The sequence below is a fragment of the Phaethon aethereus genome (genome assembly GCF_964289735.1).
Source record: "Phaethon aethereus genome assembly, chromosome: Z".
Taxonomy (NCBI): domain Eukaryota; kingdom Metazoa; phylum Chordata; class Aves; order Phaethontiformes; family Phaethontidae; genus Phaethon; species Phaethon aethereus.
Window position 1 is genome coordinate 65786918 of NC_138577.1, and position 25055 is coordinate 65811972.

Consider the following 25055-nt stretch of genomic DNA (forward strand, 5'->3'; position numbering starts at 1 on the left):
GTTCTTGTGCTCATTCATGTACTCATAAAAATACGGACACATCCCTCCTCAGAGCATCATCGGGCACCTGTGCCTGTGCTGAGGAGGGAGGAGTGGCAGAGCAGGCATGGTGGTTTTGTACAGCAGTGCACCCAGAATAATAAACCCTGTGTCACAGATTTATTCATATAGACAAACATGGTTATACCATTTCACTGTTTAAAACAAAGCTGCTTGTGTCATTCTGCAGCTCGTGGTCATCTCCTGTAGGCATACTGTGATAGGTTGCTTTTGGTTCAGAGTGATCTACAGTGAAATTTGGTGTGTGGTATATATGAAATCCTTTCACTGCAGAGTGGCTGTGCAATGTATGTTATTCGTGAAGTTGTATACGATAATGGCAGTCCCCTCTAGCTTAAAAATCTGCAGCTATTCAGAATTGCTGAGCCTTAGAGTGGGCAACAAATCTCCTGAGAACAGGAGACTTCAAAAATGTCTTAAATGCAGTGCTAACATGTAGCACTTCAGTCCATCCATTTTGATGGTGACTGACACTGGGTTGCTCAGCGGCACTTAAAAGTAAATGTGGTAGAATATAAAGGTATCTGAATTGTTTGTAACCATTAGGGTTTTGTTGGAGGTTTTTCCTCTCTTCAGCTAATTCATGGAGTACAGGTCAAGTTACTTGACAGTAACAACTAGAGCACAGCAAGTAACCTCAGCAGCTGAGCCTGCCTCTAGAGACTGTCTAGCTCAACCTCCCACTCAGAGAAGTGCCTTCCAACCAGCAGAGCCATAATTTTATGTTATTAGCACATTCAAGTGAGTATGCCTTGAACGCAACCAGAATATGTAAGCCCAATTCAGTTTTGCTATGAACAAGTCCCACCAATTTCCACTGAATTAACCAAAAGTCCTGCTCACATTTGGCTGCTTGGGCAACTGGGCAGGGAGCAGCACAACAATTGTCTCTTCTCTTCTCTTCTGTCTCACTCCTCATTACTGCCATCAACGGTTAGTAAAAAAACACAATGCAACGAATTGTTGCCAATGGGTTGCCTTAACAAAGACAAGATATGTTGTCACAGGTCTGGGGCCAGATTATGTTCCTTGTTACTGTGAGAAAACTTCCAGGATGTGTCAAGAGCCAGAAAAGGTGTGACCAAAAGGCATCTTGAGCTCTTGCAAATTCTGTTGGCTGAATAACTGCTGAGGTTCACTGGTTCAAGAGAAAGCAGTTTTTACACTGTTTTTACATCTGTGGGGAAAAATGAGGTATTTTTGCCCAAACTGTGAGGAGTGGAAAATGTAGTTTCAGCTAGGTAACTGTGTTTATTGACATATTCAAAGAGGCGTATATGCAACTATTCTTCCTTTTTTTTTTTTTTTAAATTTAGTGGGGCTACATCCATTGTCTACAGATGCAGGCAGAAAGGGACCCAGAAACCTTACGCCGTCAAAATGTTGAAGAAGACAGTAAGTCGTTCTGTTTTGTTTTGCTTTGCTTTACTTTGGGATGTGTTTGGGATTTCCTCTGTTTTTCTGGGGTGCAGTTTCTTTATGTGGGGGAAACGGGCTAGATTAAGGACCCCTCTAAGCTTATATTTTCTGTGACCAAGCTTCTTCTGCTCCTCATCGTTAAAACAGCTTTCACAGGTAACAGTAGTCTTCTGGGAATGCTTCGTCCCCACAAGTCTTGCTTGTACTTTCATCTCTTGTTGTCTATATAAACTTAGATTTGGGCAAAACTTTTTAGGCAAAAATGTCTTCTGCTATCACTATGGAAAAGACACATGTTCTGAATGATTTAAATGTTCTGTGATTTCATTTTTCTTTAATACATTGTTTTGCTCAAAAATATAATTACATGATTTATCTTTTTCAGAAACTGATTAAAACACTAATACAAACTCAAGTAAAATTAAATATTTTGTGGAGGGTTTTTCCCCCTGCAAAATTGCAAGAGAACCAGTTGAGACATCACTTATTTTTAGAGCTCCATGTATGTCATCCTTCTACCACAGCTACTTTCGTGTGTGTTACAAACTAGATGGTGGAAAGCGTGAAGAGAGACTAGAGAGGAAAGACTAGTAACGGGTTGACAGAATTCAAGCAGAAAGAGAATGTGGGGTATAGGGTAGAGCAGTTCATGTTCCTAAAACGGGAAGAGAAGTTTGAGAGGAAGCAAGCTATCTGTGAGGTATGGACATTATTTTTATTCATGAGTGGTTTTGATTCAGTTTATTCCAGTGTTAAATCATCCATTATTCCATAAAGTTCAGGAATGTTCACATGTAGCAACATAATGATGGGTGGGTAGGCGTAAACGTGTCTAAGTGCTGAATTAACTGGTGGTCTCTGCAAGACATAACGAGTGGGTTCCACTCGCTCGTGGGAGTAAAATGTTGGCATTAACTTATCATCTTTGAAAGTAAGCCAAAGTTTAAACTGGCACAGGAATTCAGTTGTGTGTGCTGCTTTTGAATTTGCATGTGGTGCATTGGAGGAAGCAGAGCATGAGAGGAGTTTGCATTGCTGCAACCTATGCCCGGTCTTTCCAATGGAAATGCAGAGAACTTAAATTTTTAAGTTTTTATCAGTTCTTTATGTCGATGTTTTTCTTTATGTCAATCCCATAATGTTTTAGGAGTATACTTTCTTATAATTGTCATTCAGAGATGCACTAGGAAGAATGATGTTGCTTAAAAACATTTCTTTGCCTTTTTTTTGTTGCCCTTGTGGAGATTAATTCATGTTCACAATGGTCACGTTAATGCTACATCCATCTATTTGTGTCTGAAACTATTCAATTTAAATATTTGGCAGACTTATTGTAGCACATATTTTTTTTAAAAAAGTGTAGGAGAAATAACAAGCAAGAAGAATATAAGAATATGGTTATGTAAGTTGTTTGCACAGCAGCAATTGCTTGGCTTAATGCAGCCTTGATTGTATTAGCCGTGTGGTTAAGCAATTCACACAACTGAGTTGTGTAATCGTTTATTGTTATGAGAAGAAGTGATTCAGTTACACAACTGAGCTTATTTGTATAACTGAGAACATGGGAGGTGATACTGTAAGGATGTGCCACTGCTTGTGTCTGAGTGCCATGAGCTACTGTAGCTCCGTTCCAATTTGGAGACGTAATTATTATCACAGAGACAGAACTAACTGTGTGTGACAGTGCTCCCACAGCAGGAGGCCTGATCTTTGCTCAGAGTATCTCAGTGTAAAAATAACCAAGTGTGGGCCAAATCATATACCAAAATGCTGATCAGCTTAAGTTTCCTGTTGGCTTTTTTTAAAGTTAGAAAAAACAGATGGCACTTCAATAGTGGAGGAAAAAGGATGGGAGAAAAAGCGACTGTGACTGTTTGCTTTTGATGCAAAGTCCCATTTCTTCAATTTCCTTTCTTAAATGCACATAAGGGAGCTCTGAAGAGCACAGGAAATTAGAAGATGACAAAGGAAGATGTTAAAAGAGCAAATACTCTGATTTTTCCATTCAGACTGACTGATTTTAAACACAACACCGAACAAGACTAACTCGCCGAGGAAGAGTGGCTGTAAAAACAAGGATCAGGGATAGGGTGGTCCAGATTGTTCTGGAAGTGGTAGCAAGTGATGTGTGATTATGAGTCTGGCAGCTGACTGGCAGCTCTGGATTTTTAAATGCTGATCACTACAGCACTGTAATTTGAAGCATTAGAAATTATTATTTTTGTCCCATGGGAGCAGCTCAGATAAGAAACGAGTGATACTTTTGGACTGCAATACTGTGCTAGGAACAGACTGCAAGAAACGTAAAATGCCTAACATTGTTCCTTTCATTTAAATAATAAGATTTATTTTTCTTTTTGCTTGACTAATGCATTTTCATTTAAGAGCAAATAAAATTTTGGGTAAGACATATCAGCCAGTTCTGAAAATACACATTTGTGGAGAGATGTGAGTTCTCAGGAGATTCTGTAATTAGTATTCCTTCACCATCTAGCTTAATAAAATAGTATTCTTAGATTATTTGCTCAGTTCTATTGTTTGGTTTTGGTTTTTTTTTGCTGATTGATAGTTAATCCAATAAGGAGAAACATGAGTAAAGATGTTTATACAAACCTTTTTTTGGTCAATAAAATGAAATAATATTTGGGGAATATTTTAATTCAATTTAGAGGTTTAAACATTGTTAACCATTAATTAAAATTTTATACAGTTACAAAAGGAGGACAAAAGTGCTTTTTTGCTGGTTCAAAATCACTGAAACAGAATGCTTCACTTCCCTGTTTTGTTTTGATTTTGTCAAATGCAGCCCAAATTTAGGAGTAGTTTTGAATCCTTTAGGTTACACTCTTGATGAATAAAATTTAGTTCAAAGAACACTTGTGGTTCTTACTACTGGAGTGTCTGACTGTCAAAGTTAGGAAAGTGACAGGCAAATTAGAACCATAACTTCTGAAGCAGCTAAGAGACAACTGTTAGAAGGGCTAAAGAGGTCCAAAGAAAAATTGATATGTGTGTTAGTGGGAAGAAAACTCTCAGATAATGGGTAAGAAATTAATTTTGGAATTGTTCTTAACAGATACAAAAAGAAATATGTTTATAAAAAAACATCTATGGGACAGGTCAATAAGCATGCTAAATTATTTCCTTTGATTTGCTCATCCAACCTTTGTGCTCAGCGTCTGACATAATTGAAATGTAGGATTGTGTTATATATGTGCTATTTGATTTTTGCTATGTTTAACAGTTCTTTTAAATTCCACACAGGTAACAAATATAAAGGTTTGAATAATGTAATTTCTTTGTGGAGAAATCCATTTCATGAAGCAACAAAGAAGCAAAAGCAGATCATATAGCACTTCAGAAAAACTCATCAAATGAGCAAAGTACAGTGATGAACTTTTTCACACTTGCAGTTGCAAATATGAGGTTGGTTTGCTTTTCACTACACAATTTACCTCTGCTTGATGACTCAGTCCTTAGGAAAAATTAAGTATCTTTAGGATACACTTTACAAACACGATTGCTACTACTCTAAGCAGAGACTTAAAAATTATGTGAGATTTACAACTAGTCATTCTGGAATAGTTGTTGCAAACAACATGGATCATATTAGAAGAACACAGGGTTCTTGAAGTGAGCAAACATGTTTGTGTGCTATTTATGAAATGAAACCTCTCATCTGCAGACCTTTGCCTCCTTTTGGTGTTTTTGGAGAAAGCTGGGTAGCATATGAACCAGGGTCAGCCTGGAGATTGTCTCATGGTCTGGGCAAGGTGAATGCCTTCCAAGAAATTAGATCCACCTCTGCCTTAGATTTCCTATCTGCGCCTGGACAAGTTGCTTTAAAAATAGCGAGGAGAACAGATGGCCTCTGTTCCATGGTTTCTAAATTATAGACACCAAGTGCCTGCCTACATTATAGGTCTACCAAGTGCTAACAACTGTAACTGAAGTAATTTGGGAGCTGCCATTGCGTTAAAGCAACATGCTCTGTGGAAAGGAGAACGGGATGCTGAGCTGGGTCGACTGGAGTGCGGGTCGGTGTATTCCCAATTCAGCCTGTGCAATTGGCTGAGGCATTTTTTTTGGTCTCAACCTTCTCATCCCTAAAACTAAGATATACTTATGCGATTTGCTTCTCAGCAATGCTTTGAAGGATAGCCTAGTTAGTATTCCTAGGTTTCAACTGATAGGCACTGTCCCCTAAAGAGCGATTAACTATTATGAAATATTAGGCCCTCTGTGTCTCAGTCAATGAGGCATGCAGGTACAGAGACCACTATTTTGGAGAATTCTCGTCCTCCCTCACAGGGTTTGTGATGCTTAACTAATACTTCCTCAGTACTTTAATTAAAATCAGTATTTATGAAGCAGTATTCTTCTTGCAGACCGACTGATGTTCAAAATCAGACAAATGTTCAGGCACTTGAACTTCTTCTCAGCTTAGAAACAGAGCAACAGTTTTCAAGCAACACATATACGCTGGAAATAGTTGTGCTGGGATTAATCTAGTTGTATTAGTCAGTTAGACAATTTGAGAACAACAAACTGTTTATATCTCTGGAGCAGAGAGGGGTGTGAGCAAATGTAAAAGTAACAGGCTTCCCTCCTGGGTAAGTGGGGTTGGATATCTAGAGTTCGGGTCCAAAGGAGATTATAATGGTCTATAAAGGCATACACAAAAAGTCTCATTTGCATTCATGTTTGCATGGATATACATATATATGTATACATACACATATATATTATATACACATGTATACAAACATATATACATACACACAAAAACATACACATATATATATATTATAAACTCTATATATTCCCAACTATACAGGGAGTATAGCTGGATGGGTTTTTAATTTTGTGTTGCAGTGGATTGGTGGTATTAAGCGGTAATAAAGAGGCTCATACAAATGTTTGATGTGTTTTCTTGGAGGGGTGCTGCTTTTGGTTGAGCCTCCCCAGTTAATTGAGAAGGCAGGTGCCACAGCACAGGTGGGGACCCTTGGAGATAGTCAGAATTAGTAAATCGATCTTTTATTGACTTTTGGAGAAAAAGAAGATGTATATTTATAGATATAAAAGTAAAATTTCCATTTGCTGCCACATAGCCTTACAGGATTTACAATTTGAATGATTCCTGCCTCTTTATGGCTGTTTCTCTGTAGACTTTATAATAAGACTATATATATATTCTGTGGTGCAGTAATTGTCAGTGCACTTATTGGACTGACATCTGAGAGTGGTGAAGTTTAGCAGACATACCTGATCCACAGAGAAAGCGAGAGCCTGAAATAATACTCCAATTTATCTGAAGTACTATGACAGTATTCTTTTTTCTCCAGATTACAAATGTTTGGAATATATTTACATGTATATGTATATTTAATGTCTTTTTTTTCCTTGCAAAGCTGGTATTAATTAACACATTGTGTTATTTTGTAATGTTTTCATTTTATTCACATTTTTCAAAAAGTAAAACGAATATTGTCATACGTAATTCTCCATGAAAACAGACAACTGCACATAGTATTCACCATTAAAAAAGTATATTTTTGTCAACTAGCTCACAGATTCTCTTCTGTTATCCATCCACACACATACATACACATACCACACATGTCAGTGCTTGGTAATTATAAGGAAATGGTAATTTCTTAATTACCACTCCATCTACAATACTACCTATTACATATGTAGATTCCATTATTTTTCCTGGTTTGGTCATTTTTAGTCATCCATGTCATCATCTCATTCATGTGTAGTTCACTCTGTTATGTTTCTTCTGAAAGATGAAAGAAATATTTTGGTCAAAACTACTTTGTATAAAGAAATAAGGCAGTAAGGCTTTGAGTTTTCCACTGCTTATTTCCATTTTTCCCTCATTTATAAGGGAAATCTGGCTTCCACAGTCTGACTCACTACTTTACAAAAGAAAGGGCTTTTAAGTAAAAGTTAAGTCCGTAAAATGGATAGTGTCTAAAGAAGAACAAGAAAGTTCATAGCACATAAATGCTCTACAAAAGAAGAGAGAGATGAAAAATTATTTTTTTTTCTGCAGTAAGTTACCAATAGTTTTTTGCTACAGAAGCTGTGTAATAAACACCAAAGTGGAAATTTTACTGAAGAATAGCTTTGTAAAATTCTGGTTTAGTCCTTGGAAAGCAAAAAGTGGTTTTTGTCTGTATTGACAAGACAACCTTCAGAAAAGGCAAAAATCCCATTCTGAAGCTGAAAAAGCCTGTCCTACACACATAAAGTTGTTTAACATGTCATCTACATTAGATTCTATTGTATTATATCACATTGTAGTGCAGGTGATGAGTAAAAATCACTTAACATAGAACAATATTTTCTACCTGTCACCATTTAGATTGAATTGCTGTGCCCTTCCTATATCATACCCTGGGTTAAGGTTTTAAGAACAAAGAGTATGTATGTATTGTATCTCTTTTTTCCTTACTGCATTTAATTTATAAGTGTCCTGGTTTCAGCTAAACCACAACAATAGGTAATTAGCTAACACTCATTTCTGGTGTTCACAGCTTGTTTTTCAGAAACACAAAGATCAGTTAATGAAAAGAGGAACATACAGAGCTCAACTCATGTGGTTCACGGAAGCTCAACCTACTGCATACATTGCCTTGAATAAGTAGTTCTGAGGAACTAAATCTTACCCCTTAGATGATTAATTCCATAAAAAAAAAAAAAAAAAAAAGCGGGGAAAGAATGACACACATTTAGCTTTGAATAACTTAACAGGAACTTTGTGAAATGATCCGAGTTGCACATTTTCTTCCACCAACCCATCCATGCACATTTTGCTCTCTTCCTGCCTCCAGAGATTTGTCTTCTCCATGGCTTTAAGCAAGCCTAGAGGAGCTTTGTGTGCCTAGGGTGCACATAAATGTAGAGAGGCAAGACAGGGAATAGGAATGAAATGTGTTGCTGTGTGAGGATATATTTAATGCCTAAAGCAAAGATGCAACCCTCCAAAAGGGCTGAGCAGAGGTGCAGAGGTAAATATTAGGCTACTCTGCGCTTGTAGTCCTCCTCTTTAGAAACCCTTCTTTATTTACAGCCTGTTAAAGAAATCTGGAGATGTGCCTTTGATGGAGCTGTGCTGCCGGGAAAGCAGAGCTACTGCACAGATAGATCATCTGTGAGACTTGTGCTGGGGATCTCTGAAAGTCTTTTCCTTCTGCATTTTAGGAAGTTGTTGTCTTCAACAAGCGTATTCTGTGATCCTGTCATCACAGTTGTGACAGTTATTCATTTTGGGGAAGAGAGATTGAACTTGTTCTATGCTGTCGAGCAAAGAATTAAGGGAGAAACTGGCTGCCTGCATAAAAAATGAAGAGAAGAGGGCAAAAGATAAGAAACCCCAGTGTCTTCTCCAACACTGGCAGTTCAGCTCTTGGAATAAAACAGGAACAGTGTACAACTTAAAATGTAGCATCCTGTGTTTATTCCTCTGGCCTGAAACAGAGTTCTTTGTAGCCCCTCAGAAAGGCAAATCTAACTGAGGTCTATAACAGAGAGGATTTGTTTTACCAAGAACTCCGTAATCAGCATGTACTCACTTGACAAATTCTTTACACTGGTGTATTTCAAGATAAAACACATCCTTTTTGGCTGAGGTGGTCTCCTTTTGCCCTATGTCCTTCACAAGAAAAACTGACCACATGTAGGGAGGAATGGAAAAGCAGAGGTGGAAATTAACACAGCAACTGTGTAAGAGGCACAACCTGTGGGTTCCAGTTACAGAAGCTTCTTTGAGAAATCATGAAGCCAGCATCACTGTCTGATCTCCATGAGATATGTCACCTGGTCAGAGCATCTCTTAAGACTGGAACTGAAGTTCAGTACAACTTTCTAAGCTGAATATTGTGATAGTTGATGGCTGCAGGACTAGTGTGTATGGGTGAAGATCATCCCAAATTTTTGCCAAATTAAACTTGGTCTCTGCTCAAATCACTTACGAAAGGCTTCCTTAAGAAAACAAAACAAAACAAAACAAAAAAAAACCCCAAAATAAAAAAAAACCCAAACAAACAAACAAACAAAAACCCCAAATCCCCCAAAAACCAAAACCAACAAAAAACCTGAATAAATAAAAAATAGCTAATAAAATATTTTCCTACAAGTGTAAAAAACCTGCCCCACTTTCTTTGTTATTTCTTCCCCCTTGTTTTAAGCAGCCTTCAAATGCTACTGTTCATTTCCAAGAAGCTATTCCATTATACTTTGCATATATTGAATGAGCAAATGTTTGAAACTCCAACTGGGCATGTTTTCAATAGATGTAGTTGTAACCAGCTGAAATATTTCCATAAGTAATAAGAAATAACATAAATAAGATGGTTTGTTTAGTATTTCAATCCTATGGTATTCAAAGCCACTTCCATTTACAGTTTTTTTGAGAGAATTCTGATTTCAAATTTAGTTTAGAATTGCAAAGATTACATGATGTGCTAACTTCTGAGGACCTCTAAGCAGTACTCTCAGGAATATCAGTCTGCAGAAATTTAGATTTTTTCTGCAGGATCCATAACACTCATACAGGTTTTAGCTCTTTATACACTGATAAAAGAATAGTGCTACAAGAAGAAATAACATGATAATAATTGTAGGTTTCTGGACTGAGTGGCAAACATAAAAGGTAGAGGATTTGAATGTAAAAATACAAGAAAATACACAGTCAAAAGAACTCTGTGACATGGCTGTCAAGAATTTGTGGGAAAAGTCCTAATTCCTGCAGATGAAAGCCCTAATTCCTACAAATGAGAAGCCAAAACTCTGTTAATCAGAACTGCAGGAAAATTATTCATTTCACCACTATAACTAATTTCAGTTATTCTTTTGGGGCCGTTACTGTGTTACCATTGCAACGCTACAGTGAGAAAACACGTTAGCATTGCTGTGTTTTATGGATGAGGAGCACATGAGGTACTGAGGCTAGGAGGTATATGTGTAAAGTATTTGCATCCAGGCAATTAGAACCACATATGTGTACGACGACACATCAATAACTACCTCCTGCATGCTTTACTTCACAGGTAAAATCTGCCTTCTCTTCTCCGGCCTAAACAGACTCGGATATCTCAGCCTTTCCTTATAGGAGGGACACTCCCGTCCCTTCATCATCTTCATGGCCCCATGACAAGTACGTCCTTGTCTCTCTTGCACTGGGGAGCCCAGAACTGTGTGCAGTAGGCCAGGTGTGGCCTCATCAGTGCTGAGTAAAGCAAAAGGATCACCACAATCGACCTGCTGGCAATACTTTGTCTAATGCAGGCCACAATGCCATTTGCTGCCTTTGGGACAAGGACACATTGCTGGCTTATGTTCAACTTGGTGTCCACCAGGATGTCCAAGTCATTTTCTGCAAAGCTGCTTTCCATTTGGGTGGGCCCCAACATGTACTGGTGGGGAGGATTGTTCCTCCCCAGGTGCAGGACTTTGCACTTCCCTTTGCTGAACTGCATGAGGTTCCTGTCAGCCCATTTCTCCAGCCTGTCCAGGTCCCTCTGGATGACAGCACGACCCTCTGGCATATCAGCCCCTCCTCCCAGTTTGGTGTCATCAGCAAACTTGCTGAGGGTGTGCTCTGCCCCATCATCCAGATCATTAATGAAGATATTAAACAGGATTGGACCCAGCATTGACCCCTGGGTTACACTACTAGTTACTGACTTCCAACTAGAATTCATGCCACTGATCACCACCCTCTGGGCCTGGCCATTTAGCCAATTTTCAACCCACTTTACTGTCTGTTTATCCAGCCCATACTTCAACATCTTGTCTATGGGGATCTTATGGGAGATGTTGTCACCAGCTAGGCAATGTCCACTGCTCTCCCCTCAACTATGAAGCTAGACATTTAATTGTAGAAGTTTCTGAGGTTGGTCAAGCATGACTTGCCCTTGGTGAATACTCCTGATGACTGACTTGTCCTTTCTGTGCCTGGAAATGGTTTCCAGGATTAGCTGCTCCATCACTTTCCCAGGGACTGCAGTGAGGCTGACAGGCCTATAGTTCCCTGCATGCTCCTTCTTGCCCTTCTTGAAAACATGAATGATGCTTGCTTTCCTCCAGTTTTTGGGCACTTCTCCCAGTCACCATGACCAATCAAAGATTATTTAGCATGTAATGTGTCTTGCGATGACATCTGCCAGCTCCCTCAGCACTCATGGGTGCATCCCATCAGGGCCCATGGACTTGCACAAGTTCAGTTTGCTTAAGTCTTCCCTGTCCTGATCCTCTTCCACCAAGGTTATGTCTACCTTGCTCCAGCCTTTCCTGCTGTTCTCTGTGGACTGGGATTCCTGAAGGCAGGTCTCGCTATTACAGACTGAGGTGAAGAAGCCATTCAGTACCTCAGCCTTCTCCATATCCTGCGCCACCAGGTCCCCTGCCTCATTTACCGGTGGGCCCTATCCTTTCTTTTCTCACCTGTCTACTTATAAAAGCCTTCCTTGTTGCCTTTGACATCCCTTGCAAGATTCGATTACATTTAGGGTTTAGCTTTCCTAACTTAATCCCTGGATGCTTGGACAATGTTTCTGTATTCCTTCCAGGTTACCCATCCTTGCTTCCACCCTCTGTATGCTTCCTTTTTGTGTTTGAATTTGGCCAGGAGCTCCTTGTTTATCCACACAGGCCTCCTGGTATTTTTGCCTGACTTCTTACTCACTGGGATGGTCTGCTTTTGAGATTGGAGGACATGATCCTTGAATATTAACTAGCTTTCTTGGACCCCCCCTTCCTTCTAGGACCTTATCCCATGTCACCTTTCTAAGGAAATCTCTGAAGAGGCCAAAGTCTGCTCAACCCAGGTTCAGTGCTGTGATCTTTCTTTTTCACTATCCTCCCTGTCCTCAGGATCCTGAACTCCACCATCTCATGGTCACTGCAGCCAAGACTGCCTTTGATCTTCACATCCGCAATGAACCCCTTCTTGCTGGTGAGTATGAGGTCAGCAGAGAATCTCTCCTCACTGGTTCCTTTGTCACTTGGAGCAGGAAGTTATTATCAATGCACTCCAGGTACCTCCTGGATTTCTTGTGTCCTGCTGTGTTGTCCTTCCAGTAGTTGAAGTAGTTGAAGCTCCCCAAGAGGACCAGGGCCTGCAAAAGTGAGGCTGCTCCTATCTATCTGTGGAGGGCCTCATCCACTTCTTCTTCCTCGTCAGGTAGGCTATAGCAGACACACACTATAATGTCATCTTTTAATTTGTGTGTTATGTCACCTAAGAACTTGTGTGTTTTAAGCCAGGTCTTCTTCCTCCCATGTACTGGATATGTGAAATATATTCCAAGAGAGACAGCTTTATTACTACTGAGATTCATACACATCTTGTTAATCCCAAAGTTTATAACAGCATGGTCAGAGTATTGCAATTGTAATAAGGACCTCAAAAAACTTAGGCTGAAGTTCACAGATAGCTTCTTATCACTGGGTATCTAGACCTCACCAAAAGCTGAAGTAACCACAGATTTTACCTGCAGTAACATAAGAACTTACAGGGTCTTCAGGGGTTGCATTTTTTTTTAAGTACCAAAATTGCACCCCAAGTCACACTTTATGCATCAGGGGTGGTTTTTAGGTCTGATTCTGTGTGATTTGCCAAATTTGCATGTGAATTCAGTGGCCATAAAAGGAGACATAGGCAAGCCCCCTAAAATTCAAGTATTTACCTGTTCTGGTTCAAGTTCACCTAGATTACAATTGCCTACTTTCAGCATTTCCTCCATTTACTCCTAAATTGTATGAAATGTCAGGGAACACAAGATCAACACGAGATGGAAGGCACCCTGCGGATCTTGTGTGCAGAATTCACAGGTTGGGATGATCTGTTGGAGAGGGAAGTCACTGTGTGTTCCTGCTGCTCTCAGCCTGCTCTGTCACACTTGTTCTTTATTTCTGGCACAGCTCATAAGTCCTGGCAGAGGAGGCAAGTTAAAGTGCTGTCATTAATGTGGTTGAGACATCCTCCATAGGCACTGGAGAGATGTAGGGGTAAAACCAGTCCTGTAAATTCTAATGTTATTTGTTGACACATAGCGCTAACAAGAAGCTTAGCTCACAGTTCCTGATCTATGAAGTGGGCTCTCTAAATTCATTATAAGTTCTTCCTTTCACATGTCTGTTTACATCTCTTAATCATCTCAACATCTCTACATACTTCTCTGTGTCCTTTTCCAACTATATTTTTCATTTTCAGTCCCTGAAAAGTTTCTGCAGGGATTCCTTCCCTGCTTTCCTTTGAGGATCTACTGGTTTTCTGTGTAAAGCATATAATCTGTAAATTTTAAGCAGTTTTGGGGCATGGGGTCTTTTATACAGTTCCTGTAAGCATAGAGTTACAGGTTCTATATTATCAAGCAGCACTGAAGTGACTTCAGGACCCATCATTTTCAGTGTTTGGGGCTGGCCTACCAGAAGAATAGTCTAGCATCAGCAGGTTACAAGTCTCCTAGCATAGGTGTCATTTAAGCAGCCAGGTCCAGAGATTCAGGGTGGTTCATCAGAGAAAACATGCAAGACTCAATCTGCACCTGACGTCAAGATTTCATCCCACCTGAAATATTTGAACAAAATAGCCTCATTTGATCATCAGACTCACAACTAGGCCTTCCCCAGTCATCATCTACATTACTGCTTACAAAATGGAGTAGTACAGCATATAGTTGATTGTTGTGGTTTAACCCCGGCCAGCAGCTCAGCCCCTTACCGCCGCTCGCTCACTGCCCCCCGTGAGACGGGGGAGAGAATTGGAAGGGTAACAGTGAAAAAATTCATGCGCTGAGATAAAGACAGTTTAATAGGTAAATGCACAAGCAGAGCAAAATAAGAAACTCATTCACTTCCTCCCATGGGCAGGCAGGCATTCAGCCACCTCCAGGGAAGCAGGGCTGCATCACGCATAACGGTTCCTTGGGAAGACAAACACCATCACTCCTAGCGTCCCCCCCTTCCTCCTTCTTCCTCCAGCTTTCTATGCTGAGCATGACGTCATATGGCATGAAATATCCCTTTGGTCAGTTGGGGTCAGCTGCCCCAGCTGTGTCCCCTCCCAGCTTCTTGTGCACCCCCAGGCTGGGGCAGCATGAGAAGCAGAAAAGGCCTTAGTGCTGCATAAGCACTGCTCAGCCATAGCTAAAATATCCCTGTGTTATCAACACTGTTTTCATCACAAACCCAAAACATAGCCCCACACAAGCTATTATGAAGAAAATTAGCTTTATCCCAGCCAAAACTGGTACATTGATCACATGGAATAATTTGATATCTGTGATGGAGATTACAATATTAATAGTAGCCCTGATGCATCAAACCTTCATTGGGTAACAGTGAAGGTTCACGTGGATTTGTAAGTGTGAGTTAATTCCGAGAAGGATGGGTACACTAGCTTGCTCTTTATGTGCAATTTCTTAAATTGCAACAAGCATTGCACTTGGCTAATAATATAAGTAGACATAAAGTACTCCAGATCTTTATCATGCAGCTGAGGATTCCTAAGAAATTCAAGTAGCTTTAAGATAGAATATTGTGCAGGATGATAGGAAATGTCCTATCACCAAATCGCTCTCAATTTCTATGGGACTACTTATTTCTACTATTGTTATATGGCAATTTATTTGTTCAGAGGTATGGTGTGAATGTGAAGCTTTTTACATAATGCCAGATGTCTAAAATTGGTTACATCACTTAGAATAAAAGCTGGATTAATCAATTTTCACTGAGAAGAGAGGAAATTTTTGGATTGTAACTGTATAGGTGAAAAGCAAGAATGGCCAAGAAAATGGCAAGTACAATTTTCTAAATAATCCTATAAATGTGACTATTTTGAACTAAAAAAAAAAATGTACTTACCTTTGGATTTACACATTGTTCTTGCATCTTAAATGTGTCCTCCCCCACCCAGCTTTGGGAACAGTAGCAATGGCAGTAACACACTATAAATAGTGCATAGCTGAAATGAGCAGCTCATGAATACCTAATAGCCTGAAATTTGTTTGCATAAACTGTTCAACAATTATCAAACATATTTGCAGAAATCTGTGTATAAATGAGTCAGGAACAGAAATAACAACCAAATTAGTCAGATAGTTTGACCATAGCATGTAATAAGGCCTGTTCTAATGAACATATAACTTGTTTTGAACCCTGACATAAAATGTATTATTGCAAATGGCCATAACTGTGCAAGTTATAAGTGCCTGTGGACCCATCCTTCACCCTTTGATGATGCTACCAAGTTAACATGGGTGAGCAGTAGAATCCATTGACAAAGGCTTCTGTGTCTTGGGGGAATATTAGTTGCATCTGGTCAACTTTACCACTGAAATCATATATTGCAAGATGCAGGGCCTGTTAATCAGATATGTCGGCATGCGATTTCCTGTGCTGAAGTTTATACAGTCCCACAAATCATCTCTATCCATCTGATGGTTTGCCTGCAAGTGTACTGTGCTTTTTGAGAAACAGAGTTGTTGTTTTGTTGATTGAACAATTGACATTTAACAAATTAACAGTACTATCATATGCAGATAGTGTATTTCTCTTTCATTTTTTAAAAGCATATGCTTGTACAAATCCAGCTATTCTGTCTGGATGCTGCAGGATTGTGCAGTTGCTGCTGTGCTTTATTGTATTATTTGATGTATTCTTCAGGGGCCTCATGTTCAGCTTGAATGGAGATAGAGCCAGAACAGTCTGGCTTTAAAACACAAAAAATATTATTTTGAACCTTTTTTTTTTTTCCAAAGGGATAATATTAGTCCATCAGGAGTACAAAGGTTGCTCCTATACAAAGAGAGAGCTGCTGACCTTGCTGAGAAGGTCAAGCAATGTCACAGCAAAAACAGCCCCTAAAACAGGAGGAATTCTTTACTTGAGAAACTCTTACTTTCATTCAAAAAAAAGGTCGTGCAAGGAATCAAATAACCTGAAGTAGCTGTTAAATAAATGCCCTAGTTGTAACAAAGATGTATCTTTTCATTCAGAAGGGTCAGCTTGCTTTAATTTTGCTCTTACGCACTGTCTGCTGCCATGCTGGTTACTGAATTACACCGGAGTAACTCAGAGAGATAGACTGGATCACATATAAAGCATCTATTTTCATTCGTTCTGAGGTTTTTCTGTCATACCACTTTTTGTATCCCCCAAGATTCCTTATCACTTACGGTGAAGACTGATGTCTTTACCTTGCTTTGATACATAGGCCAGCGCAGATGCATGATTTTCAGTGGTACTACCCAGCTTTATACAGATGAAAAAGCACATTCATAAGACTTCTTCAGAATGTTTTAATCTTGATATCTTGTCTGAAAGACTTTCTGAGAGGATATTCGATGTATGAGCTGGGCAGAAACTGGAATTCCTGTTATGCAGGACATTCTGAAATTAAAAACTAAAACCTAAAACTGTACAGAAAATATGTACTTTGAATCTTCTTCATGTAAAGATTTATGTGAATTCAAGCTAATTTATTTTGTTCTTGAAACCTTTCAACCTGGATAACCCAGCAGCCCTGTGTGTAATTGTGGCAATTAACTGTGCGAAGGCAAAATAATGGCAAAATTATAAATGGTAATTAGCAAATGACTCCATAAGATATTGAAAGGTTTAGGCTGCACAGCAGTTACTTTAGCTGAGATGGACATAAAAATTACCTCTTGGAAGCAGTTTTAATAGAATGTGTTGGCAAGCCAATAACGATTTGCAGCATGCTCCCTGTAAGTACAGAGAAATAGATGCTCAGTGCCTGACCTGCTGGTTTGATAAAGCATTCATTGCTCAAATTAGAGGTGTTCATGTGAGTCAATAGGTGGGATATTAAATAAGGAGCTGTGCAGAGCTGGGGTGGACAGCTTCCCTGAAGTGGGCAGTGCTGTGAGGTTCCTCGAGAGCTGTGTTGGCTGTTTCACACCACTTGCCTAGACATAGTGTTGTCACCCAGCCTACATGGCAGTCACACCTGGCCAGACGTGTCCCTCCATGTCCACAGTGCCCGGGGGAAGCAGGGCAGCAGACACTGGATTTGCAGGATGAGGAATGTGCTCTGCTTCTTGCTCTCTACTAAGTTTGAGGGGTCTGCACATCTGTTGGACACCTGTTTTCAGGATGGCATACCATATTGCAAGGCAGCAGCCGAATCTCTTTACAGTGACAGTTCATTTTGTCTTGTTTCATTTACCTCAGATAGAAGCAACACTTTTTACATTTCAGGGGTTTGTAGCATTACTCCACCTCATCGTCTCAGGGCATGGAAATGTAGAAGAATCCCAGCTTTCATTAAGGATTTTTCCAGCCCTTTCCCTTGCCAAAATAGTCTGAAATTTATAAATCAGAAATAGACTGATTATAGACCTAGCGTTACTTCACTGCATGACCAGTATCAAATTTCAAAGACACAGTGTTTGTAGACACATATCTATAAAATAGATAATGCCTAATTCTAGAGAATTGAAATACCCAGAGAGACGAAATACTAGGAATAATCCAGGAATAATCACTTTTTTTCATGTAAATGTTTTCATGTAAATTAAGGGGGTGGATTTAATTCAGCCTTTACCCACACTTGCAAATGCTGTCCTAACCTCCTGGCCCTTGGTTCTGTGAAACACTCTGTTAATGCTGTTAATCCTGCGTCTGTCTGCCTGTAAACAGGACGTGCGATTGCTCTTTTGGGTGCACGCAGCGTGCTACCATTTCTCCAGCGGCCCTCGGGTAACACCGCAAAGCCGCGCGTCCGGCTGCGGCACCGACGGGCGCGTCAGCTCAGCGCGCCGGCTTCTCGCTCCCAAGTCCAGGTGGCTGGATCTTGGCTGCTGCAGGTCCCTTATCGAGCGAGATTAAAGCGCCAGCGTGCGGGTGCTTCCTTGTGCTGCAGCCACAGCTCCCGGTGGAGCGGCTTGGTGGAGCGCCCGGCGGGGCAGGGCTCCCTCGTACCCACCAGCCGCTCTTGCCGGCGCGCTGCGTTTTAGCGCTTCGTGTGCGTGTCCCCACAGGCAAGCCGCGGGATGTGGATGTGGGTTTGAATAATTGCAGGCCGTCTAGCTACTTTATTTAGGTTTTTCGTCGACAGCAGTGAAATCGTCTTGCCGGGGGTGAGCGGTGAAGAGCTAGTAAACAACCCTTTCCGGATTACCCGGCAAATGACTTCTCAAATTGACACGGGTGTACGACAGCAAAATGGTGCTTCATAGGCCTGTCACAGCGAATACCTCATGATTGCTTGTAATTTAAAGTTTGCAAACAGAAAATACAGCTCAGTAAAATCACACCACTGTTAAAATCACTCAACCAGTCATTCACACAACCTGGTATGGAATTAGTGTTAAATTTACCGCAAAGTAGTCTTTTAAGTAGAAATCGAATTATACTAATGAAATGTTTGACCAAAAGCATACTCTAGTCCATTTAGCACAGATTAAAAGCAAAGAATAATGGATGCTTGTAGAAGGATAATGGCTAAACTGGTGGAACCGGGAAACAACTGAAAGTTGGAGTTTGGTGGTTATTTCTCTTCACAAACAGACCAGTTCTGGTGACCTTATTATTCTTGACTGTGATATACTCACAAAGTTCTCACTGATGCTCCTGTGAGTAATGTTAATTTGAGGAAAGCTCAGATAAACTGTTACATATTGTATTGCATACTTAAATTGCATCCAAAGAGGAGGAGGAAAAAGAAACAGTTTCACAGCCTCATTTTGGCCAGTTATGACATCTACATGAATCAGACCACTGTATTTATCTCACCAAACATACTTAATTTGCCCAAACATTTGTGGTAAGAGGATATTTTGATAAAATTAGCGAGTTTTAAAATTTCTTACTCTAGCAACATACACTATGGAGTGAAATGCCTGACTCTTTCATCCTATCAAATAATTTGTCAGGAATGTAAGTGGTTGAATTGCTGATACTCCTGCCCAAACTAAAAATAGGCCAAGCTGGGCCCTGATATAAGTAGGTACATTTTACTGGAAGGAACTGAAGCAAGGTAAGTGTTGATACAGCTCTAAGTGTAGGAGAAGGCAGGAAAATAAAAGTGATGGAACAGGCTGTCTGTAATAACATGCTGTGACTACATATGCTTATGCTTTTACTCTGGAACAATTCATATCACTTATACATGCATGCTTCTGTTGTAAAATCTATCCCAATAGCCATTTTCCAGGATGCTTATAAATATGTAACGTTTCTAAGTGTTTCTCTGTGGCATACTTGCCATTGCATCTTAGCGCCTTGAATTTTTAGGTACCTTTTCCTCATACCACCACCTGAGGAAGTATTATGAAAGTCTACTGTTTTGTGTCAGGTCAGGAACTCAGTCACAGAGGGACTCGCCTGCCGTTGCAGGTTTAGGAAAGCAACGACTCGAAACTGAGTCTCAGTTCACCTTTTCACTTAATTTGTTGCCACCGGCAAGATGAGAAGAGACCTCTATCATTTCTCAGTTGTAATTACTCAGTGTCAAAAGGAAGCATCTTTAGAGTTTGGACAGCCTCCTTCATGCTTGTTGCCAGGCACGCTTGATGCGCAAACATTTTCAAAACCGCAGAAAACAAACTGTGGGTTGTTCAGTTTGTAGCAGTGCTTTTGGGTAAGGCAAATGGCTCAGTCTAAACAGCTCTCCTGGGGAGATGGCTGTCCTTACAAAATTGTACATGAGTTTTTTCTGATCTTCTCTGAGGTGCAAAGCATATGAAAACAGTCCAGACTTGTTACTCTCTGTATCATCAAGAGCCCCTTGCTACCCAGCAGTGAGCTTTGAAGCCCCTGGCTGGGCATTTGCAGTCACAAAAGTAACCCAGAGTTGAAGAACAGCACTGATGTCAAGGGGATGTTGAAACTGAGTAAGACCACCGTCTGGTGCTCCCAGTATTTTGGGAAAACTGCGCAGGAGACCATTCGTCAAACCTGCTGCTCAGTATTAGTGTAGCGGGCAAGAGCAAAGAAACACTACCATTTGGAGTAGAAAGCAATAAAGTTTATAAAGCCTGTAATGGTTACAAAGCTTAAAGGGTCCTGTGTTTCATCCCAAAGAGGGCATTTACCTATGAAGGTTTAGTTATTGACCATGCTCTTTACCTTTGTTCAGGTAATGGAATATTTCATTCCTCTTTGATTTTTGCTTTCTGCTGCTTCTCACATACATGAATCTGTACAAAGTTGTTTTTTCTTTCTTTCATTCTGTTTTCTGGCAGAGCCACTAAAAGGGGTTAGCTGTCAATGAGTTTCAAGAAATCCCTGAGGGCTCTAGTTCTCCACTGTGGCATTGCTAACCTGGAGTCATTCCTGACTGACACAAGGGGAGAATCAAATTCTGCCTATCCTGTAGTTCTGAATGTGACTGATACTTGGATTTTGTAGTTGCTGGAAAAAATAAGATACTGAGAAGTACATCTCTTCTTTCAGGTGATTAAAAAAAAGGGATCACATTTTAAGCATGTGACTTCCTCAATAAGAGTTTGAAGGTAGTTTTATGTCCCTTTTAAAGGTTTATGTATTATGGCTGTTTATTTCCCATATGATAGAAAAAAACAAAAATATGTTTGATGAAAAGCCTCCACTAAAAAAACCCACACAACCCCTCCTCAAAATGTTCTCTTGACAACATCTGTGTCATCAGTTTGGAAACAGGTAGTGACTTAACTTGCTGACTCTCATTCATTTTGTAACCCCTGAGATGAAGAGTGCTGTAGAAGAAGTAAGTTTATAATTGTCATCAGTGTAGGATTTCTCTGGTTTGTAAGAATATTTGCAAACCAGATAGTTTCTTCATAAGTTTATTAATTACCTTAGCAACATAAAAGCATGTATAATTTGCTTACGAGCATTTTCCTTTATTGCTTGCTTAAGCATCTCCCATTCCGGGAGGGCTGCAGTTGTCTTTCCTGAGTGAAATACTCCCTAGGTCTGCATTTCTTGAGAGCAACGACCGATGTCCCCCAACAGGACATAGGTTGTGCCTGGATTGTTAATGACTGCAACTTGAGAAGGGAAAGAAGGAGAAGGGCTAATGCTCTCAGAGGTTTAACCAAAGTGTCTTTTGCATTAACAGACCATTTTGTTAGAAATATCCGAAGCAAATTGAAGTTAAACCTTATATCCTGTCTGTGGCTGGGGGTATTTGACCTTTGCATCACTTTTTTGTTCTAAGCAGTATGTTAGACTGCTTTGATGTGCACATCCTATGTGCAGAAACCTTTTTCCAGCACAGCTGCTGAACAGTGTGTCAAAAGGAAGCTATCCTGGTGTAAACTAAACCAACATAAGTAGCGTTAGAGAAGAGCAGAATGTAAATTAAAACAGGAATTTTAGCACCTTTTTCAGATGTGTTTCCTATATTGTACTTTTTGTGTAACTTATATTTGTAATCATTTTGCTATATGCAGATGCTTTTCTGTTATTTTTTCTGTCTCATATTAAAGGAAAATTACTCCTTACAGTATGTTTGGCTTGTGTGTCTTGCATCAACTTATTTTCCTAGGAGATCTAGAAATGCTGTTCATATGTATTTCCCTGTGGTGCAGCAAGAATTTTCCATGGTGAACATAGAAATAATTTTTTCACTTTTTCTCTCCCTACTTTTAACCAGGTAGACAAGAAAATTGTCCGCACAGAAATTGGAGTTCTTCTTCGCCTTTCGCATCCAAATATTGTAAGTTTAGCCTTGTTCTTTCACTTCACATTTGTTTATTTGTTGGGGTTTCTTTTTATTCTTTCTGTGTTTGAGAGATGACTGTTGTGGTTCACCTATACAGACTTGGGAGAGTCTTAGATTAAAGCTTTGGGTTCTCCTCATGTAACAAGCATGTTAGCAGCTCGTTATTGAAGACTGTTGAATTATACTTACGCTTTAAAATAAATTATTGATGTTTCTGACAATTGAGTGAGAAACTATGCAAAAGGAGCTTGGTAAATATAAGGGGAAGTTGGTGTTGTCAGTCCTTGGAGTGGGGTAAGGACTTACGTTCAGTTACTCTGAAAGATTGGCAGACAGGTGTTGACAAGCACTAATGAAAGTAGCTCCTTAAACTCCTGGGTTACACAGAGATTGTTGAGGCATGAGGAGCATAAAAATAACAAAAAAAAAAAAAAAAAAAAGAAAAAAGATAATTCAAAGGAGGTAAAGCTAGCAAAAGAAAAGGGGTGTGGGAGAGAAGAAGCATGATAACTTGCTCAACTGCAAGGTAAATGGTGCACCAACTTCAGTTGGTACCATCCTCTGCTTTACTGACTGTAGCCTGTTTCCTGCTGCTGGCCCTGTGATACGCTCAGCAAGAAGACAAATAAGCAAAACTAATCCTTTTTGTTATCTTTTACCAGATAAAACTGAAGGAGATATTTGAGACCCCTACAGAAATCAGTCTTATTCTGGAGTTGGTTACAGGTGGAGAACTATTTGACAGGTAAGTTACCTGTACACATCTTGCTTGGTACTTTCCCAGGGGATGTTACAGTCCAAATTTCTTCTCTGCACATAATCCCAGCGTTAGTAATTATTGGATTTTTTTTCTCAGCATATGGTTATTCACATGAGTAAATATCTGTAGGAATTGGCCTTAAAATGTGTTTGGAAATGTGATTATCAGGAGATTTTTTTTAAAAGGATACATGAGTTGAAAATGGAGGAAATTGTCAGTAAATTCTGAAGAGCATACACTATTGAAAGAAGGTGCCCAGCAGGTGCATAACATCAGAGTATGCTAGAGCAGAAAAAAAGGAGGAAAAACTGGCAAAATCACACAGAGAGGTCATCATAAAATAGGGTATATGGCAATCAGCCTGCCAGGAGGATAGTGTTATGTCAGATAATAATTTGGTAAGCAGAGAAACAAAAAAGAAATTCTCTTTGGTAGAATTCTGAAAGTATTGCTCATAAGGCTGCACATGCTTGTGGTGTAGGTACATATGCATAAAGCGAAATAATTCTGTAATACTGTTGGGATAATGTTTTATGGGGATTTGGATTTTACAGCAAGAGAAGATATGAAAAGCATTTGATATTGGCTTGGGTAAATCAATTAATTCACTGGTTTTGGTGATTTCCAGTTCATGTAAGGACAGGTTATTTGATCTTTCTTCTTCTGTGATTAAAGTTTAATATTTTATACGGCTGTTATACAAAGACGCATCAAAGACTTGATCTGAAAGTATCTTGGACTTGAGAAAACAAAAGCATACTTTTTTTTTGTACCATGGACATAGCTACAACCTTGAGATGAAATATTTGTGAACAATAACACCAAAACCAACTCCTCCTGTAACATCTTTAGTTCGACAGAAGAAAAGTGCATGCTCTCTCAATACTCAGCTAGAGCAATCAGGAGAAATGCGCTGCAAGTTAAACGACCAGCAAGCGCCCAGTCCTGAGCTAGAGAGGACCCTGCACAAGATGTCCTACCTTTCACACAGCCCTTTATGTATCCATGTGGTTTCAGATTGGGTGGTTTTCAGGAAGGCTGGATAGTCTACAGGAGGCTTTGATGAGAAGAGTTTGCAAAGGGAAAACACAAATATGCCAGTGGAATGGTTGGTTCCTGAGCAAGCAACCATCTGTGTGATAGAACTGAGGACTCCATAGGATCCAGGATGGGGAATTGCATTATTTGATGGAACTGGGATTCAATATTATGACATTTTCAACATTCTGTAATCTGTACTCAGCAGTGATTATGGGATTTGAGATCTCAGATTGATCTTTTCCAAAAATTGTGTGTTTAATCCAGTGGTTTGGCTAGGACGAGCTGTCTGGCATTGCCTGACAAGAAGCAAAGCCATTTAGTCACTGACTAGAATTGCAGTGCCCCGTTGTGATGCTACAAATGAGCATTAATACTATGGAGGTCTTCTGAATTTGGCATCTTCCTTTTCTCTGTATACAACAGAACTGGAAACTTTGGCAATGCAGTTCTCTCTGATCTGTGATTTGAAAAAAGAAAAACCATAAAAAACTATCTTCATCTCTTAAGCTAGTAATAGGAGTATTACTTCACTCTTCAATCTTAAAACAAAAATAATTTAATAGAAATATGCAGCCAAGATATTTTGCACTGTCACTCCAGTTAAGCGTTAGCAGTTGCTCTCCTCTCTTTCAGATGGGCTGAAGGATTAACACTTTCATTGTGCTGTACACACAGTATAGTAAATTCAGCTTTCTGCCTTAGGGCAGACTTTCCCTCTCATGCTTAATTTTTTCAATCCACACATCTTTTTATCATGCATGAAGGAAATAACCTGACTTACAGAGAGGCCTTGTGCACTCTTTCCTCTGTGTTTGCATGACTCCCATCCCAGGAGAAATCAAAATGACCCCGGAAAATCTCCTGCTGGGCAGTGGGGTTGTGTCAGATGTGGATGGAGAGCTGTGACCCTGTCTTGAGATCCACCCTACAGTTGTCCTCAAGACAAGACCCTGTACAGAGAGCGTGTAGGCAGATAGGACCCCAACATGGCCAGGGACCACCCCAAGGGTTTGGAGGACCTTATGTGCTTGGTGCACAGCTACGTGACTTTGTAAACCACCATCCATACACAGGCAGCAAAGCAAC

The 25055-nt window shown here is 39.9% G+C and overlaps 1 protein-coding gene across 1 annotated transcript in view; it reads left to right on the plus strand.

The window, feature by feature from the left end:
* CAMK4 (calcium/calmodulin dependent protein kinase IV) overlaps positions 1-25055 on the plus strand; it is a gene marked incomplete at its 3' end in the record, with an annotated part of 169804 nt that overhangs the window by 74655 nt on the left and 70094 nt on the right. The window contains exons 2-4 of the mRNA XM_082012961.1: positions 1377-1455; positions 22100-22162; positions 22831-22913. Of these exons, the coding sequence (XP_081869087.1) occupies positions 1377-1455; positions 22100-22162; positions 22831-22913 (225 nt within the window). The remainder of the gene's footprint in view (positions 1-1376; positions 1456-22099; positions 22163-22830; positions 22914-25055) is intronic.